This window comes from Ceratotherium simum, chromosome 2 (assembly GCF_057802395.1).
Source record: "Ceratotherium simum simum isolate JZ-2026a chromosome 2, ASM5780239v1, whole genome shotgun sequence".
NCBI lineage: Eukaryota > Metazoa > Chordata > Mammalia > Perissodactyla > Rhinocerotidae > Ceratotherium > Ceratotherium simum.
In genome coordinates this window covers 65,583,466-65,604,258 of record NC_141901.1, presented here as the reverse complement: position 1 = coordinate 65,604,258, position 20,793 = coordinate 65,583,466, and the positions used below count along the sequence as shown (strand labels likewise).

The window sequence follows — 20,793 nt, the reverse complement described above, 5'->3', positions numbered from 1 at the left end:
CTGGCTTTCTCCATCTGACTTATTTCACTTAGCATAATGCCCTCAAGGTCCACCCATGTTGTTGCAAATGGCAAGATTTCATCTTTTCTTATGGCTGAGTAATATTCCATTGTGTGTGTGTATATATATATATATACACACCACACCTTCTTTATCCATTCATCTGTTAATCCAAGGTCTTGGCTATTGTGAATACTGCTGCAACTAACATAGGGGGGTGCATATATCTTTTCAAATTAGTGCTTTCGTGTTCTTTGGATAAAATACCCAGGAGTGGAATTACTGAATCATATGGCAGTTATATTTTAAAATTTTTGAGAAACCTCCATACTGTTTTCCATAGTGGCTGCACCAGTTTACATTCCCACCGGCAGTGTGAAAGTGTTCCCTTTTCTCCAAATCCTCTCCAACACTTATTTTTTGTCTTTTTAATAATAGCCATTATGATGGGTGTGAGGTGATATCTCATTATAGTTTTGATTTGCATTCCCCTAATAATTAGTGATGTTGAACATCTTTTCATGTGCCTGTTGGCCATCTGTATATCTTCTTTGGAAAAGTGTCTGTTCAGATCCTTTGCCCATTTTTTTAATTGGGTTGTTTATTTTGTTGTTGTTGAGTTGTATGAGTTCTTTACATATTTTGGATATTACCTCCTTATCAGATACATGATTTATAAATATCTTTTCCCACTTGGTAGATTGTCTTTTTGTTTTGTTGATGGTTTCCTTTGCTAAGCAGAAGCTTTTTAGTTTGATCCAGTCCCATTTGTTTATTTTTCCTTTTGTGTCCCTTGCCTGAGGAGACATGATATTCAATAAGATACTGCTAAGACTTATGTTGAAGAGCATACTGCCTAAGTTTTCTTCCAGGAGTTTTATCGTTTCAGGTCTTACATTCAAGTCTTTTAAATTTTTTTTTTTTATAATTTTATTTATTTATTTTTTCCCCCAAAGCCCCAGTAGATAGTTGTATGTCATAGCTGCACATCCTTCTAGTTGCTGTGTGTGAGACGCGGCCTCAGCATGGCCGGAGAAGTGGTGCGTCAGTGCACGCCCGGGATCCAAACCCGGGCCGCCAGCAGCAGAGCGTGCGCACTTAACCGCTAAGCCACAGGGCCGGCCCAAAGTCTTTAATCCATTTTGAGTTAATTTTTGTGTGTGGTGTAAGATAATGGTCTATTTTCATTCTTTTGCATGTGGCTGTCCAGTTTTCCCAACACCATTTATTGAAGAGATATTCCTCCTCCATTGTATGTTCTTGGCACCTTTGTCAAAAATTAGTTGTCCATAGATGTGTAGGTTTATTTCTGGGATCTCAATTCTGTTCCATTGATCTGTGTGTCTGTTTTTGTGCCAATACCATGCTGTTTTGATTACTATAGCTTTGTAGTATATTTTGAAAAAGGGAGTGTGATACCTCCAGCTTTGTTCTTTTCTCTCAGGAAAGCTTTGGCTATTTGGGGCCTTTTGTTGTTCCACATAAATTTTAGGATTCTTTGTTCTATTTCTGTGAAAGATGTTGTTAGGACTTTGATAGAGATTGCATTGAACCTCTAGATTGCTTTAGGAAGTATGGACATTTTAACTATGTTAATTCTTCCAATCCATGAGCATGGAATATCTTTCCATATCTTTGTGTCTTTTTCATTTTCTTTCAACAACATTTTATAGTTTTTGGTATACAGGTTTTTCACCTTCTTTGGTTAAATTTATTCCTAAGTATTTTATCCTTTTGGTTGTGCTTGTAAATGGGATTGTATTCTTGTTTTCTCTTTCTGCTATTTTTTTGTTAATGTATAGAAATGCAACTGATTTCTGTATGTTGATTTTGTACCCTGCAACTTTACTGTATTCATTTATTATTTCTAATAGTTTTTTGGTGGATTCTTTAGGTTTTCTATATATAAAATCACGTCATCTGCGAAAGTGACAATTTACTTCTTCCTTTCCAGTTTGGATCCCTTTTCTTTCTTTTTCTTGCCTAATTGCTCTGGTTAGGACTTTCTAGTATGATGTTAGCTGTGGGTTTATCATAAGTGGTCTTAATTATTTTGAGGTACTTTATCTCTCTACCCATTTTATTTGGAGTTTTTATCATAAATGGATGCCGTATCTTGTCAAATGCTCGCTCTACATCTATTGAGATGATCATGATTTTTATTCTTTATTTTGTTAATGTGGTGTATCACGTTGATTGATTTGCAGATGTTGAACCATCCTTGCATCCCCAGAATAAATCTCACTTGCTCATGGTGTATGACACTTTTAATGTATTTTTCTATGCGATTTGTTAATATTTTGTTGATGATTTTTGCATCTATATTCATCTGTGATATTGGCCTGTAATTTTCTTTTCTCGTGTTGTCCTTGTCTGGTTTTGGTATCAGGGTAATGTTGGCCTCGTAGAATGAGTTAGGAAGCATCCCCTCCTCTTCAATTTTTTCGAAGAATTTGAAGGATAGGTATTAAATCTTCTTTTAATGTTCACTAGAATTCACCACGGAAGTCATCTGGTCCTGGACTTCTGTTTTTGGGGAGGTTTTTGATTTCTGTTTTGATCTCCTTACTAGTGGTTGGTCTGTTCAGATCCTCTATTTCTTCCTGATTCAGTTTTGGAAGGTCGTATTATTCTAAGAATATATCCATTTCTTCTAGATTATCCAATTTACAAAAAGCATATAGCTTTTTGTAGTATTCTAACTGTTTGTATTTCTGTGGTATCTGTTGTAATTTCTCCTCTTTCATTTCTGATTTTATTTGAGCCATCTCTTTTTTTTCTTGGTGATCTTAGCTAAAGGTTTGTCAATTTTGTTTATCTTTTTAAAGAACCAGCTCTTAGTTTCATTGCTCTTTTCTATTGTCTATTCAGTCTCTAATATTTAAATTTATTTAAAAAATAAATTTCATTTATTTCCACTCTGATTTTTATTATTTCCTTTCTTCTACTGATTTTGGGCTTCATTCATTCTTCTTTTTCTAGTTCCTTTAGGTGTATTGTTAGATTGTTTATTTGACATTTTTCTTTTATTTGAGGTAGGCCTGTATTGCTATAAACTTCCCTCCGTACCACTTTTGCTATCTCCCATAGATTTTGGTATATTGTACTTTCATTTTCATTTGTCTCCAGGTCTTTTTTATTTCTCCTTTGATTTATTCATTGACCTAGTAGTTGTTCGGTAGCATTTTGTTTAATCTCCACATATTTGAGACTTTTCCAGTTTTCCTCTTGTAGTTGATTTCTACATAGTTTCTGTAGTTTCATACCGTTGTGGTCAGAAAAGATGCTTGATATTATTTCAATATTCTTAAATTTATTGAGACTTGTTTTGTGGCCTAATATGTGATCTATCTGGGAGAATGTTCCAGGTGCATTCAAAAGGAATGTGTATTCTGCAGGTTTTAGATGGAATGCTCTGTATATATCTATTAAGTCCATCTGGTCTAATGTGTCATTTTCAATGCCAATGTTTCCTCATTTTGATCTTCTGTCTGGGTGATCTATCCACTGATATGAGTGGAGCATTAAAGTCCCCTACCATTATTGTGTTACTGTCAATTTCTCCTTTTATGTCTTAATATTTGCTTTATGCAATTAGGTGCTCCTATGTTGGGTGCATAGATATCTACAAATGTTATATCCTCTTGTTAGGTTGTTCCCTTTATCATTATGTAATGTCCTTCTGCGTCTTTTGTTACAGTCTTTGTTTATTAAAGTTTATTTTGTCTGATATAAGTATTGCTACCCCAGCTTCCTTTTTGTTTCCATTTGCATGAAATATCTTTGCCATCCCTTCACTTTCAGTTTGTGAGTGTCTTTAGGTCTGAAGTGTGTCTCTTGTATGCAGCATATATATACGGGTCTTGTTTTTTATCCATTCAGGCACCCTATGTCTTTTGATTGGAGCATTTAGTCCATTTACTTTTAAAGCAACTATTGACAAGTACGTACTTATACTTATTGCCATTCTGTTACTTTTTTTCTGGATGTTTTTATAGTTCTTCTCTGGTCTCTTCTTCTCTTGCTCTCTTCCCTTGTGATTTGATGGCTTTTTTTAGTGTTATGTTTGAGTTCCTTTCTCTTTATTCTTTGTGTATTTATTATAGGTTTTTGGTTTGTGGTTACCATGAGGTTCATATATAACAATCTATGCAAATAGCAATCTATATTAAGTTGATGGTCTCTTAGGTTTGACCTTTTACTAAAAGCCCTTCACTTTTACCCCCACTCACATTTTGTTTTTGATATCATATTTTACCTGTTATTTTTGTGTCCCTTAACCTCTTATCATAGCTATAGATGATTTTAGTACTTTTGCCTTTTGACCCTCATACTACCTTTATAGGTAGTTGATCCACTACCTTTCCTGTATATTTGCCTTTACCAGTGACATTTTTTCTTTGATAATTTTCTTATTCCTATTTGTGGCCTTTTCTTTCCCACTTAAATATACCAAATAAGGAAATTTCTCCCAAAATACTAATATTTTACAATAGTATAGTACTACATTATTCCTCTACTTTTAAATCTCATCTTTTCAACAATAAGATCTCACTCAAGTAGAAGATAAAAACAACAACGAACAATCACGTAGACACAGAGACTGGATTGGTGGTTACCAGAGAAGAAGTAGGGAGGGAGGAGGGTGAAAGGGATGATTAGGCACATGTGTATGGTGATGGATTGTAATTAGTCTTTGGGTGGTGAACATGATGTAATCCATACAGAAATTGAAATATAATGATGTACACCTGAAATTTATATAATGTTATAAACCAATGTTATTGCAATTAAAAAAAAAAAGAAAGAAAGAAAGAAAACAATATACCGGGCTACTTTTCAAATGGAATCAACTTCATCTGTAGAATCAGGGCACATTAGAGCCTTGTTTTTAGGCTACTGCTCTTGCAACTTGGTTCCTTTCATCATTTTAAGTACATGATACCTAAGTATAGCACTGAGTACTTTGTATACCCTCAAATACTTGTACACTGATCAGTTCTTCAACAAAAAAACTGTATCTTTGAAACCAAACTAATGTTAAACGATCACAATCACAAACCACACTTTTATTAGCATTTGTTTTAATAAATGGCATAATTAAGGTCTCATAAAAGTTAAATTAATTAACCTAGGGATACTCAACCCTGGCTACAGTTAGAAACAACCAAGGCATTTTTTTTAAATTACAGGTGTCTTAAAAGCTCCATTGGTGATTTTAATGTGTTTGTTGTTGTTAGTGCCATCAAGTCAATTCTGACATCTTTTTACACCATCTCTCACCTTTTGGTGCTATATCAGACGACACTCCGCTGCTATTCATAGGATTTTCATGGCCAATTTTTATCAGAAGTGGGTGGCCAGGTCCTTCTTCCTAGTCTGTTTTAGTCTGGAAGCTCTGCTGAAACCTGTCCACCATGAGAGGTTTTTGACGCTGCTGGTATTTGAAATATGAGCAGCATAGCTTTCAGCATCACAGCAACACACAGCCATCACAGTGTAACAACTGTCAGGGTAGTGTGGTTCCCTGACCAGGAAACAAATCCGGACCACTGTGGTGAGAATGCCATATCTTAACCACTAGAATATGATGACTGGCTTTTTAATGTGCAGCCAGGTTTAAAACCACTGAATTATCCCTACTCTCCATTTCTAATAAAAATTAGCAAACATTAAGATAGATACTGCTACCTGCAAATGTTAATGTTTAAACATAGAAGATTTATGAACATTTGCTAAATTATGCCCACCACCATTCCTAATTCAGCCAGCGCTGAGTCATCAGGTAAGTTTATTCCACAAAATAGTGATAATACTACACGTGTAGCTTACCATGAGCCTTCAGAAGGAGTAAAGAATGGAATCCTCCTATGTTCTTTGGAGAGTCTGTCACATCATGTTTTTCATATGTAATCAAAGGTTGCTGAGAATGCTTATAAATTCGACCTGAAATTTAAAAAAAAAAAAAAAAAACCATTGAAGAAGAATTACTTCCTCAGGAGAGAAGAAATGGAAAAACAATGGCATGGCATGGAAATAAAATTTCCTAAGGTAATAAAAAAATAAATATCAACAGAAACGCCATTCACATGCAAAAGCAGCATAAACGTATCCGCAAGTATACATAATCTTCTTGAAAAAAGTTAAATAACTTAGCCAACATTCAACAAAGAAGTGAATCAAAATGAAGACTAGGAATGGAGAAATTATGGTAAAAGAACCGGTGGTATGCAAGAGACCAGTTAAACAATATAAGTCAAAATAATTACTGTTAATAAGATCACGAATCATTGAAAATGTCAGATGTAATTCTTCTAAGAGAATATATATAAAAAAAATCTAGAATCTATATTAAGCCAACAGAAATTGGGCCCAGCAGAAGGGGATAGGTAGAAGAGAAAGAAAAGTATTTTGATGCTGTGTTATTTGGCATATGGTCAATTCAGACCAGGTTTGACTAACAAAGCAAAATCCCAAATAACAGCGATGTAAACAAATTGAAGATATATTATTATTATAAATAAAATTAAATCTGTGAATGTATAGAATTATTGCAATTTGTCTGTGTGTGTGAGTATGTATGGTATGTTTGTATATTCTGGGAATCTATCCTATAGAAACATTCACCTTTTAACCATAGATATATGTACAATAAACTTTTCATAGAAACTACGTACACGAAAATACGTTCATAGAAACTACGTTCATGAAAATATGTTCATAGATACTTTTTTATGCTGGCCAAAAAAAATTCAAACAAGCTAAATGTCCATCATTAGCAGAATGAGTAAATAAATTATGGAACATACATACATTTTTAGAATACAATGCAAGCATCAAAAAGAATAAAAATAATGTAAAAATTTGATATAACAGATATATATGAATCTTTGTTCCAAACAAATAATAGGCATTAGACCAGACTACACCTCAATAATTTCCAAAAAGAAATAATTATACAGGATACAAGTTATATTATCTATCTAAAATGCAACAAAACTGAAAATTAATAACAAAAGTTAGGAAAAAATGGCCCATCAGGATATTTATAAAACTACTCTTCTAAATAGGCCTTCATTTAAATAGGAAATCAAAACTAAAAGCACAAGTCTTCTTAAAAATGTATAACAATGAAGACTCTTCATATCAAAACTCATGTGATGCAATCAAGGTACTATTCAAAACAAGTTTTTATCATCTTAAAACCATTTCCCTTAAAAAAAACAAAACAGAAGACAAAGTATTGAAGTGATCATTTAATTCAAGATGTGTCTAAAATAAAATATAGCCCAGGAAACCTGAAAAGAAGATTGATTAAAAATAAAGGTAGAGGGGCCGGCCCCGTAGCTTAGCGGTTAAGTGTGCGCGCTCCATTACTGGCGGCCCGGGTTTGGATCCCAGGCGCACACCGACGCACCGCTTCTCCGGCCATGCTGAGGTCATGTCCCACATACAGCAACTAGAAGGATGTGCAACTATGACATACAACTATCTGCTGGGGCTTTGGGGAAGAAAAAAAGGAGGAGGATTGGCAATAGATGTTACCTCAGAGCCAGTCTTCCAAAGCAAAAAAAGAGAAAGATTAGCATAGATGTTAGCTCAGGGCTGATCTTCCTCACAAAAAAAAAATAAATAAATGAAGGTAGAAATTAAACTAGTAAGTCTAAAAATCAGAAAACTCAACTTTGTAAAAGGCCAATAAAATTGATTGAGTCTTTGGCAAGTCTGACCATAAGATAGAAAGAAATATCACAACAATGTTAGAAATGAAAAGGGTGACATAGCTACTCATATAGAAGATATTCTTTAAAATTATATGAAAATGCTATATACAACGTTAAGTCAGCCAGAAATATTTCAAAATCTAGATGAAATAGATGAATTTCTCGGAAAATCTAGAATTACAAAAACTGATCCTAGAAGTAGTAGTAACTCTGGAGAGTAATAACAATAGAAGAATTTTTTTTAACTAGTCAAATATTTCCATCCCTAAAGGCTCAGACTGTTATATGGACGAGTTCTATCATACTATTAAAAAAATTTTTTTAACTTTAAAAATTCTTATTTAACTCTCTAGAGTTCATTCCATGAGATTAGCATAACACTGAAACCAAAACTAGGCAGGCATGCACACGCATGCAAACACACACAATCCCACAACCATAGACCAAAATCATTTATGAATATAGATGCAAAAAGCTTAAATAAAATATTAGTGAATGAAATCAACTGTGCAATAAAGAATAATAAAACATGGCCAAGCAACATTGATCCCAGGAAAGTGAGGCTCGTTCACCATTCAGAAATCTATAAAAGTAATGATAAAATATCATCTCAATAGCTGCCAAAAGAGATCAGAGGAAATTCAGCACACATTAATGACATGAACTCTTAGTAAAGTTAGGAATAGAAGAACATTTCCCAAACACAATAAAGAATATCCACCAGAAAAATACAACAAACATGACACTTAACACTGAATATCAGATGCATTCCCACCAAAATCAGGAACAAGACAAGAATGCTTGCCATATCAGCACTGCCATTCCACATTTTTCTGGGAGAACTAGACAGTGCAATGAAACAAGAATGAAAATGAGGGCTATTAACCCTGTTGTTACTTGCACAGGATATGATGTTTATCCAGAAAATCCAAGGCAACCAACTAGACAACTAAGTGGCATAATTCAAGGTAAATATTCAAAAATCAATAACTTTCCTACACACCAACAAAAATAGAAAATGTAAGAAAAATAATTCCATTCACAATAGTTTGTTTTAGAAATCTATAAAATACCTAAGAACAAAGTACCAAAAAATATATAAGCCCTATACGAAGATACGAAGAAAACCATAGAACATCACTGAAAGATACATATACACAGGATCTGAATAAATGGAATATCCCAATACATTTCTGGATAGGAAAACTCACTATTGCAAAGATGTCATTTATTCCCCCAAATTAATCTAAAATTTCATTGTAATTCCAATCATGATCACAATAGGATTTCTAATGAAACTTGACAAATCACAACTAAAGTTCATGTAGAAGAACAGATACACAATGAAGAGGCAAGAATTCCTGAAAAAGAAGGCCAGGAGGGGAATCATGTTCTATCAAAATCCACAACCTAGGGCCAGCCCAGTGGTGTTCGCATGCTCCACTTTGGCAGCCCAGGGTTCTCGGGCTCGGATCGCGGGTGCAGACCTACACACCGCTCATCAAGCCATGCTGTGGCGGCATCCTACATATAAAAGAGGAAGACTGGCACAGATGTTAGCTCAGGGACAATCTTCCTCACCAAAAAAAAAATCCACAACCTATTATAAAGCTATAGTAATTTCAACCAGTGCAGTAATAGACAGATAGATCAATGGAAGAACAAACTAGAAATAGTGTGATTTACTGAAAGATTTTTAGCATATGGGAAAGAGACTTTTGAAGCAGAAGAGATACAATGGTGTTAATATACCTGGTTATTCATTTGACAAAGGCTATTATATCATGGCTTGTTATAAGAGAGAAGATCAGAGATAAAGCAGAAAATGAGAAGAGTTTTATGTAATGAATACCTAGAGAAGAGAGTGTCAAGAAAAAAGAGTCAATAACTATCAGGAGCTACAAAAATGTCAAAAAGAAAAGGATAAAGAAAACTATTGAGGGCCGGCCCCGTGGCTTAGCGGTTAAGAGCGCGCGCTCCGCTGCTGGCGGCCCGGGTTCGGATCCCGGGCGCACACCGGCGCACCGCTTCTCCCGCCATGCTGAGGCCGCGTCCCACATACAGCAACTAGAAGGATGTGCAACTATGACGTACAACTATCTACTGGGGCTTTGGGGGGAAAATAAATAAATAATATAAAAAAAAAAGAAAGAAAACTATTGAAAATGACAAGAAAGGCACCGAAGAATCTAAAAATATCCCATTCGTAGAGTCGTAGTGATGAAAACGAGACCACATTCCCAACAGCCTGACAGTCAAGTTGGAAGAAAAGTGTTTTTAAACTCTGATTCACTGCAGAGCCATGGACTAAGCATGAACTTAACCTTCACTAGAGCAGAAGTCCATTTTAATTTCAGAGTTCCATTGCACAGCTCCATTATAATTTTGAAGTTCTGTTCTAAGGGAGGTTGAGTTCATGTTTAGTACATGGCTCTTCAGTATTATGTGACCCATGGTATTTCAAAATTGTTAAAATAACAGGTCATGTGATAACAGGGTCTCTACTTCATTAATTACTTAATTTAGTAGATTTCCTAATTGTGAATTACTTATTCACCTAAGTGAGTTCTTTCAATTCAGACACTCAGCATTTCACATGACTGCTTATCTCATTACAGGACAATGTCAGCATTCTGAGGGAGAAACAGCACTTAGAAAAAGGTTTTAAATGGATTTTACTGAAATTGGGTACATTTTACATTTATATGGGTTATGGAGATTATATGATTGCTTTGAAAAATGTTTTCAACCTCACAAAGTCTCACTGCTTTTAAGCAGAGTGCAACTTATAAATGGTCCACATACACAGATAACAGAAAAGACAATGACTTTTGTGGTAATTGCACATTGTTCCCCAATACAAGGGAACTGGAAAGTGAATTCCCTGGAATAGTAATATCTAGGCTTGTTTTTTTGAGGTTTTGTTTTGTTTTGCTTTTTTTACTTTGCACTCCACCAGCTAAAAACAATCAGTCCGTGCCCGATATATATTTCTGTTAATAAGCATATTATGTACTATTGTTTTAAAACATTATAAACACTGTAAAATATATTGAAACAGAAATTTTTTTAATGAGATAAAATAAATAGAAATAGAAAATTCTAGTATTGTTCCCTGTATCCCCTGGACTGTCTTACAATGTGTACAACTTAGTTGGGAGAACTCTGTCCTAGAACAATAAGTTATCAAACCACAGTATACAGAACAATCATCTCAGATGCTTGTTAAACATGCAGATTCCAAGCACCAACAAGAGAGATTCAGTGTGTCTGGGATGGAGTTCAGGAATCTGCATTTTGAGCAGTCACTCCAGGTGGTTCTGAAGCAGATTGAGCCCCACACTTTGAGAAGCACCACAAAAGACAAGGTAGAGATTCTCCCTACCATGCCTTCAGCACAGCAACTCCAGCAGGAGAGGGAGATAAAAGAAGCCTCTATTCTTCACATGTATTATCCATGAACTAAGTTTTTCTGAGGGAATGTTAGAACTATTACTCAAACGTTGTTTCTATCAGAAAATATGTTCCAATTTCTACAATGCTGACCTAAGAAGAAATTTTTGGCATTGCTATACACTCACGCACACACAATTTATTATACAACAGAATTCATCCATTTAAATGAAACTGCTTTTCTTTTAAAGTATAAATTTTTTTAAGTATAACATTTTTAATAGTATAAATGCAAACCGTTAAATCCCCTAGCAATTTAAGAAATCACTTTGATTCAATACTCATTTATGGAGCACCTCTAACATGCTGGGCACCAAAGGAAGCAGTCTGCTATGATGGAAAGGGCATGACCTTTGCAATTGGAACAGACCTGGGTTTAATTCCTGACTCTGCACTTGTTGATTTTGAATAAGTTACTTAGACATTCTAGGTTCCGGTTTCCTTCTCTCTAAAATGGGTAATATAATATCTATTTACAAAGCATCTGTGAGAAATAAATGAGATTTATGTAATTTATGGTAAGCGATAGCTGCACTAATAACAATAACACAATTGTTATTGTGCACACTAATCTGCACTTTAGTGGTATCTCTTTAAAAACACAAATATTTGACCTTTTCCTCATTAAAAATTCATTTCCTACATTTTCCATCTTCGAAAGTATTGAATACTTAGGCTTTGAGGTAAAAGAGTTTGGGTTCAAATTCCAACTTTACCATTTACTTGTCTGGGCAAATTACTTAATCTAAGTTTCCTCCCAGACAAACTAGGAATAATAATAGTACGTATCTAGTACAGTTCTTATGACGATAAAAATGAAGAACCTAACTATAGTGCTTAGACAGCGACTGGCACTCATTAAGTACCAAATAATTTTTATTCTTTAGTATCGCTTAACCAAGAAATGATTTTCAAGCTACAGTTGCTGTTGCTGGTGCAAATAAGAATACATGATTTGGCTAAGACAACTACATAAGTCACCTACAACGAAATCTACAAATGTTCCCGAATTTTCTCTAACACCGAGTAGATATTTTATCCTGCTTCAAAACCTTTTGGGTCTCCACTTTACCTATAGTATAAAATCTAAACCACATGATAGAATAGTCAAGGCTTTACACAGTTTGCCTGCGTCACATTTCTGCTCTTCCTACGCCTTTATCCCACCCTCTAAACCTCCATTTTATAAGCCCATCTTCTCACTATTTTCAAAGGAGGCTTTAGTTTCAAAGTTTGGGGGCAGTATTATCTCCCAAGAGATGAGTCACTAAATACTACCTTGGCATTTCCTGCAGTTCTTCAAAATATCATTAGCCAAGATCTTAAACAAAACCTAATTATTCCTATTAATATGTGTTGCAATACTCACCAGGGTAGTCTTCTTACAGATAAACTAAACATTCCAACTCATAAAACTATCTTAGGCTGCACTTGGCATCAGATTCACTCAGAAAGATGTGGGACAGGAAACCCAGCACACCTGCAGGGCGCCGTGAGGCATTCTCCTCTGGTGGGAGGTTCTCAGTAGTTTACTCAGCTGTCCAGGAGCTATTCTCTTCACCCCCTCGCCACCTCCCTGAAGAAAGCTCAGGTCCAAAGAGATGAGATTCATATTGGACAGGTTATCCCACAGGAGCCATATCACTTGCAACAACTCCAAAGTCTCTGCTTTGGGCCTCTGCAAGGAATCTGCCAATGTCACAACACTCAGGGAAGCCCAAAGATATGGCTTCTTACCAGGTATTTATAGTTCTTCCTGGTCCAAATGCAGTTTGCCATCCAGAAGTCATTTTTATCATAAGTACGTTGCCTTATAACATAATTAACACTACTTTTATCTAGTTTCCAGGGAAACGAAGCTAGAAGGTCAACCAAAGTCAATTTGTCAGGCAAAAAATAGAAAAGCTTTTTGATAACTCTTTACCCACAGTGTATATGTTAAAAATGAGCAATTACAGTGGTCTTTCCCAAAAAAGAGGGGGTGGGGGAAGGGAGAAGAGAGAGAAAAAAACGTGAAAGATAGTTTTTATCAATATACTTACCATCATCAGCTGCACCATCTGCTATAAATATGTAATAGCTTGTGTTTAGATCAAATCTATTCTTAACTGCAGGAAGGGTAATGTTTCTTCTGAAAGAACACTGCATAACACCATCTTCCAACCGCCAAGCCATATCCTCAAGAGTATCCTATAAACACACACAATGGGTCTTCTCAGCACTTTCCAAAGATTTGCTAAAAATAAGATATGATCAAAATCCTGACCCGCTCCATTTCCTTTCTCTAAGATCCTCTGTGCATGTTTTGTCTGCAGTGTCATTGTTTTTCTACTTCCTCTTTGAAGAGTACAAGAAATATTTTCTCCCAGTTTGTCTTTATCCCACTTGGCAAAAATATTATTTTTACTCTGAGTCAGAATCCAGCAATTCCTCTACCCAGGTTAGAGACTTTGGCAGATGTACTAACTCCATCTGGCCACTAACACACAATCAAAACACTGAAGAAACAATTAGCAAGTAATATCCTAGCGGCCAAAATGCAACATGCAACTGGAGAGAAGTTCAAACCCCACGGGAAAGCTATGCAGAGAACTTAACACGTCATTAGATGATAGCTACTGCTGGGTCAGAGCTCACTTGCATGTTAATTGCCGTGTGAAAAAGACACTTCTCTACCAGAAATAGGCCACCTTTAGCACAGATGCCAACTAGGGGAACTTAAGACAACTGCCAAAGGCACTGAACCAGCCTCTGCCATATGTGCACCTCTCTCTCACTAGTCAAGAAATTCTCTGTGTGACTAACAGAAGCCTCTTTTTAAAAATCTGTCAGTAAAAGGGGCTGATGCTTTGACCATCTTAACAAACCATAAAATATTTTTTGTAAGATGCAACAAAAAGCATTTAAGTGATACAAGCAAGAATTCATATTTTACTAAAAGAGAAACCTGTCTTGTGCTTTCTAAAGCACAGAAAATGGAAGATGTTATTCAAAGGGTACAGAGTTGTTACATAAGATGAATAAGTCTAGAGAGAATAAGTCTAATGTACAGCGTGATGACTATAATTAATAATACTGTACTGTATTCTGGAAATTTGCTAGGAGAGTGCTCTCACCCATACAAAAAAATGATAACTATGTGAGGAGGTGGATATATTAATTAGCTTCACTGTAGTTATCATTTCACTATGTATATGTATGTCAAAACATCATGTTGTACACCTTAAATATACATAATGTTTATTTTAAAAATATATATTATAAAAATAAAATAAAATGCAGAGAAGTTTCTCCCAGATTATTATAAGAGAAGAATGCTGTTGCCAGGCCCCTGCTTGGGCTCTGCTACTGTGGGTTTGGAAGCTGTTTTGCAGCACAGCCTTGCCACTGTCAGTCACATAGCCAGAAGGTGGACCAGCCAGGTGGAGGTTCCCAGAATTTTCACACGTACCCTGGAGTCCATCACAGGGTGACTTCGCCCCGTCAAATGAGAAGGTTGTATGTACACAGTCTGATCTTCACGAATACACAGATAAGCATCATCATCACCCTGAAAAACAGTCATGAGTAAGAAAAGTTCAAAGGAATTTCAATATTTTGTTTTTTTAAGTCTTTAATAAATAAAATAGCACTTGACGCTTTTATTTATTTATTTTTTTTGGTGAGGAAGATCAGCCCTGAGCTAACATCCATGCCAATCCTCCTTTTTGCTGAGGAAGACTGGCCCTGAGCCAACATCGTGCCCATCTTCCTCCACTTTATGTGGGACGCTGCCACAGCATGGCCTGACAAATGGTGCTTCAGTCCATGCCTGGGATCCGAACCTGGGCCGCCAGCAGCAGAGCGTGCGCACTTAACCACTATGCCACGGGGCTGGCCCAGCACTTGATGCTTTTAAAACATAATTTACCAACTCATTCTTAAATGACACTATGAATTCGAGAGAATTGGCTATCCAATTTATTAATTAAAAATAATTTTGTTATAACATAAAAGCAATACAATTTCAGCATAAAAAAATAGATTAAAATAGACATATAACACGTTTATATGCCCATAAACCCATCACCAATTGAACATCACTTTAATGCTTTCATATATATTCATCCAAACCTATTTATATTTATGCCTATTTTTTCTCCCCAAATGGGAAAATATACAGTTTTGTCACCCTTTGTCACTGAACTTATCATAACATTGTTCCAGATATTTATTTGTAAATAAATACCTATGTCCCACAAATTTCCGTAACTATAAATCCACTCCATTATATTGGGTTCTGGGGAGTAATTTTTAAGATGGAAGACACTGAAATCAAATATTGCTAATATTGTACACACGCAATAGATTTACTGTTACATATTGAGACCAAAATGTCTGAGCTCAAGGAGGCATTTTTTTTGTCAGTATAATTTTCATCTATCCTTTAGTCTCCAATATTTCTTAACTCTAAAAGTTAGACCTTATTTAAAGTGACTATCAGAGGGCAGACTGCATTTTCAAAGTACATTTAAGTGATGGTACAAATGAATAATCTGGATTTTAAGCTATCATGTATAGTTTTGGTTCTTTGACCTATTCTAAATTGTTCTCCATAAACTATCTAACAAGGTCTTTTATGTGCTTTAGTCACTAAACTCCTTACACAAGATCCAAGAAGTTATAATAAATTTTGCTATATATATCAATAAGATATTCGATGTTTTAATTTTTTTTTAAAGTTCCACTTCCAAGAACTCTCAAGTATATAACCTTAGCAAAGCAATTATTCACTGTTACACATCTTATATTCAAATCAGAATTAGCCCAACTCAAGAAATTTGGAGTCATCATGATTTACACCAGGAATTGACAAACTATGCCACACAGACCAAATTCAGCTTGATGCCTGTTTTTCTACAGCCCAAAGGCTAAGAATAGTTTTTATTTGTCTAAATGTTTTTTAAAAATTAGAAGAAGAATATTTCATGATGAGTAAAAATATATGAAACCAAATTTTAGTGTCCATAAATAAAGTTTTATTGAAACACAGCCACACCTATTAATTTATGGATTTTCTATGGCTGCTTTAGCACTACAACAGAGCTCAGTAGTTGCAACAGAGACCATATGCCCACAAATTCTAAAGTAGTTACTATCGGACCATTACAGAAAAAGTTTCCTGATCTCTGATTTAAACAAACAATGTGTTTTCTAGAATGTGTATCATCAATGAGGCATAAGAATTCTTTTGTTATTTAAAACAAATTTTTAATATAACAAAATGGTTGATTTTGAGGCAAACTAATGATAAGAAGTCAACTACCATACTAAATGATTGCAGGTAGACCTCTCAAATATTGGAGAGGATGACAGGGATGGAGAAGAGGTAACTCTCAATTCTCACCATGAAGGGTAAGAGAAAGTGCTATTACACTCTTAGGCTCCAGGTAGTTCTAGAAACCCAATTTTGGAGCATGGAATCACACATGTAAGAAGTTCCACCAAACCCCTGAATTGGACTGAACCTCCTTCCCCAATTTGTTCCTCTTGCTTCAAGTATTTAGAATACACTCTGTGAAAAAACATTGTGAGGATACTGTGGGAGAAATAAAGATGACTAGATGGTTCTTACAATCAAAGACTGTTTTAATGGAGGAGACAGATGGTTGTAATAATACGTGAAATATGATAAAACAGAGACTTGGACAAAGAGCTATGGAAAGACAAATTATATAGGGCCAAAGGATTGAAAAGACTTATCAGAAAAGATAATAATTAACTAGGCCTTAGAGAATAAAAAATATTTATATGTGAATAAGGTAGAGCTGAGATTAAAGGAAAAGTTTTCCCAACTGAGGAACTTCCAGGACCAAAGATAAAGAAATACAAAAATATATGAAAATTTTAGGAAATCAGTAGTTTTGTTAGCTAACACATATACAAAGTAAGGCCAGAAATACCAATAAAGATTTTGAAGAGTTTTGAAAGTCACGATAAAGAAAAAGAACATTTTTCTGTAACTACTAAATGTTCATCAAAGGTTTTGGGGAATAGGAATGAGATGATCTCAACCGTGGCTCGTTGAAAGACGAAATGGAGAAGAGCAATTATGGAGGCAGGAGGACTAGTGAGGATTACTGCAGTGGTCCAGAAAGAAGACAATAAAGGTAGAAGCCAAGTCAGAAATAGTGACAATGCAACAAAGAGAATGAAAGAAGTATATCCAGGATAGAATCAAAAGTATCTGGAAGATCAGTAGCAGTGAACATATTAGCAACTCAAATCTTGACTTCTAAATACCACTCCTATTAAAAGGAAACAGAGCTCGTTTGAGAAATGAGGAAATGTATGAAAGTATAAGATGAGTGGAGAACATCCTGTTACACCAGAAAACAAGGACATGCTCAAAAACTAATGGAGACACATCAAAAGAACGCAGAAACCAGCTTGAAGGGGCTGCCATTGGCCACATTCGGGTCAATATGAGCATCTATAAGAAGAATGATGGTAATAAACTATAACACAATAGACAAAAAGAATCTGTTCATCCATAGTGTTACTCCAAAAGGGGAGGAGAGATGCAGAGAAAAGAAAACTCTTCTTTTCAAAAGAATGCCAACTGATTCAGGGAAGGAACATCAATGAATGCTAAAGTCATTTGGTAAAATGTTATTGAGGAACAGAATATTCATACAGAGTCAAAGTATCACACCACAGATGACTTATTAATTAAAAAGATAAAATATACCTTCACAATGGAGAAATCTGACACATACCAGTGATCAAACAGAATCATCAATAATGGAACAATTTGACATTATGCACCTCTTTAGATATGATGCACTGAGATAGAAACACATCCCTTATGTAGTATTTGTGCCAAAAATTTTAACCTGAATCTATTATACAAATTCTACATTCTACAAAATAATTGGCCTGAAAAAAAAAATCAAGAAAAAAGGTAGAGTAACTGTTCTAAAAGTAAAAGAGATTGAAGAGAGATAACAATTAAACACATTGAGTGATAACTGATTGGATCTTGGATGAGAAATTTTTTTTAAAAAAACAGCCATAAAGGACTTTATTGGGACAGTTGAAGAACTAGGACTATAGATTGAATATGGCATAAAATTATGTCATTGTTAAGTTTTCTCAAAGTGATATAGATATTATGGTAAATGTAAGAGAATGTCCTTGTTCTTAGGAGATACATGCCGAAAACTTTAGAGATAAAATGTCATGATATATCTACAACTTAACTTTCAAATAGTTCAAGAAAAAAATGTGTGTTTATATGCGCCTCATAAGTCAATCTATACGCACATACACACACACACAGAAAGAGAGAAAGAGGAAGTGGCAAACGTAGGTGAATGGGCTTACTGATGTTTGTTGTAGTATTCTTTCAACATTCATATAAGTTTAAAACTTTTCAAAACAAAAAGTTGGAGGTGGGTAGAAGGAAAAAGGACCTTAGAGGTGAATAAAAAGGAAAAGTCAAAGTCACAACCAAAATTTCCCTGAACACCAGAGAAGATGGTGGCAGCAATGAATGAGACAGTCTACAAAATTGCCCAGGACAGCATCTGAAACGAAGCAAGAAATCAATAATGGTAGCTACTTTTTTAATACTGTTGTTGATCCCCAAGAATGGGGAGCCTGGAGGACATTAGGAGGGAAGATAATAAGTTCAGTTTTATGGGTGATGGTTTGTGTTGTCCAAGAACACTCATCTGGATGAGACCAGCTGGCAGCTGGAAATCCCAATCTGGAGTACAAGAGAGGCCAGGACTGGGAACATTCTGGAATTTAAGCATTGACAAATTATGTATAGAACAAGATAATACTGAGCAGGAGAAGGAAAAAAACAGAAGCTGATATAGTGTGTATACTTGATATACTTTATATCATTTAACAAAATATCTGAGGGGCCTTCCCGGTGGTGCAGCAGTTAAGTGTGCGCGCTCCGCTTCAGCGGCCGGAGGGTTTGCAGGTTCGGATCCCAGGCGTGCACCGACACACCACTTGTCAAGCCATGTTGTGGCGTCGTCCCACATAAAGTAGAGGAAGATGGGCACAGATGTTAGCCCAGGGCCAATCTTCCTCAGCAAAAAGGAGGATTGGCATTGGATGTTAGCTCAGGGCTGATCTTCCTCACACACACAAAAAAAAATATCTGAGATGGGGAAGATGTGTGTACTTTGAAATTCAGTTAAAATTCAAACACTAGCACATCATTGTTAGCAAAAAATATGGACAACTATATTTTTCATCAATTTTAGTGATGAGGTCTAATACCAAAACAACTGCTAGCATTAATTTACAAGCCCAATTGAAAAAAAAGGTATAATTTAGTTTATCTAATCAGTATTCATAACATCAGATATCTTAAGTATTTAAATTTACACTACATAGTGAAAAGAAATAGCAAGTCATAAAAATACCCTAAAAATTTAAAAATAACCAAAAATAGAAATAATCACTTTAAAAATATTTTTTGAGGATGATTTATTTTCCCCAATTTAGGCAGACAGGTGTACAGATTAATTTAATCATTAAATAGGATTGCTCTATAAATCAACTGCACCTGCATAATTAAATCTTTTTTATAAACATTTTTGATGAGTACTATACTAGAGACATAACATTTCTAAGTAAGATAAATATTATCTTGAATTAGAGATAAACACTTTTGTGCCTTCTATGCCTACAACTTAAAAGAGAAATAACTGGTCTACTTGTAGGGTCCTCATCACCACACTCAATGCAACAATAGTGTCTTTTCCTCTTGCTGACAGATTTTATGTGATCAGAAAAGGAAATGTGTTAGTATTCTATTGCATGAAGTTTGGCTATAAAGTGACTGGAATGTTTTTTATTTAAGTGACTAGAACACATATCTAAGTGAGTACAGTACCTTAGACATGAACCCTAAAGAAACTACACACTTACCCCAACAAGGCTACCTTTGTTAATCCTTGTCAGACTCATCTTAAGAATTTCCTTCATAACCAGTTCCATCACATTCACACAACAATCACCACTACCACCATCTTTCCTTATTGCTTTGTAGTCAGATTTTATTTTTAACTTAGCCTCATTATCCACCTTATGCCCCAAACTTGCTTCATTTTTGCCAGAACTGAGAATATCCAAAAGAATATGCCAAAGGTCTGATGCCAATTACAAAAGGGAAATGAAAATGTTTTGAACAATTGCATCATCATCTGGGCAAGTATAAAATTTCCCAGAAAAGCAACTTTAAAATGGAGTCATAATTTCTTATACGTTATATTCTTAATGTCTTATATGGTACCTTGTATCTCAGAGGTTTAAGGTATATCCTTTGTTTAATGAAAAAGGATGAGAAGTGCATTCTAGAACTATTTGGTAAAATATATAGGTCATATGAATATATTGTAACGTCATCCCCCCCAAAAAATTTACACTTGGCTTCCTGCAATACTTGCAATCAGTGTACAAGGACCAATGTGATCAGAGTGCACTTTTAGGGAAAACATGAGTTCTTCTATCACAGAACCTCAGAGTTCTTCTTTTTTTCGAGATACAACTCCCTAAAGAAGTGATGTTAAGTTTAAAACCTGACAGGAAGAAAACTCTCAAGAAAAGACTC

General features: G+C 35.2%; 1 protein-coding gene across 2 annotated transcripts in view; it reads right to left on the bottom strand.

Annotated features, from left to right (window-relative positions):
* FRRS1 (ferric chelate reductase 1) overlaps window positions 1-20,793 on the bottom strand; it is a 49,309-nt gene that overhangs the window by 10,140 nt on the left and 18,376 nt on the right. For both annotated transcript variants that reach the window (XM_087446823.1, XM_014780123.2), the window contains 3 exons: window positions 14,629-14,727; window positions 13,220-13,367; window positions 5,833-5,946 (listed from right to left, as the gene is read on the bottom strand). In XM_087446823.1, the coding sequence (XP_087302949.1) occupies window positions 5,833-5,946; window positions 13,220-13,367; window positions 14,629-14,727 (361 nt within the window). The remainder of the gene's footprint in view (window positions 1-5,832; window positions 5,947-13,219; window positions 13,368-14,628; window positions 14,728-20,793) is intronic.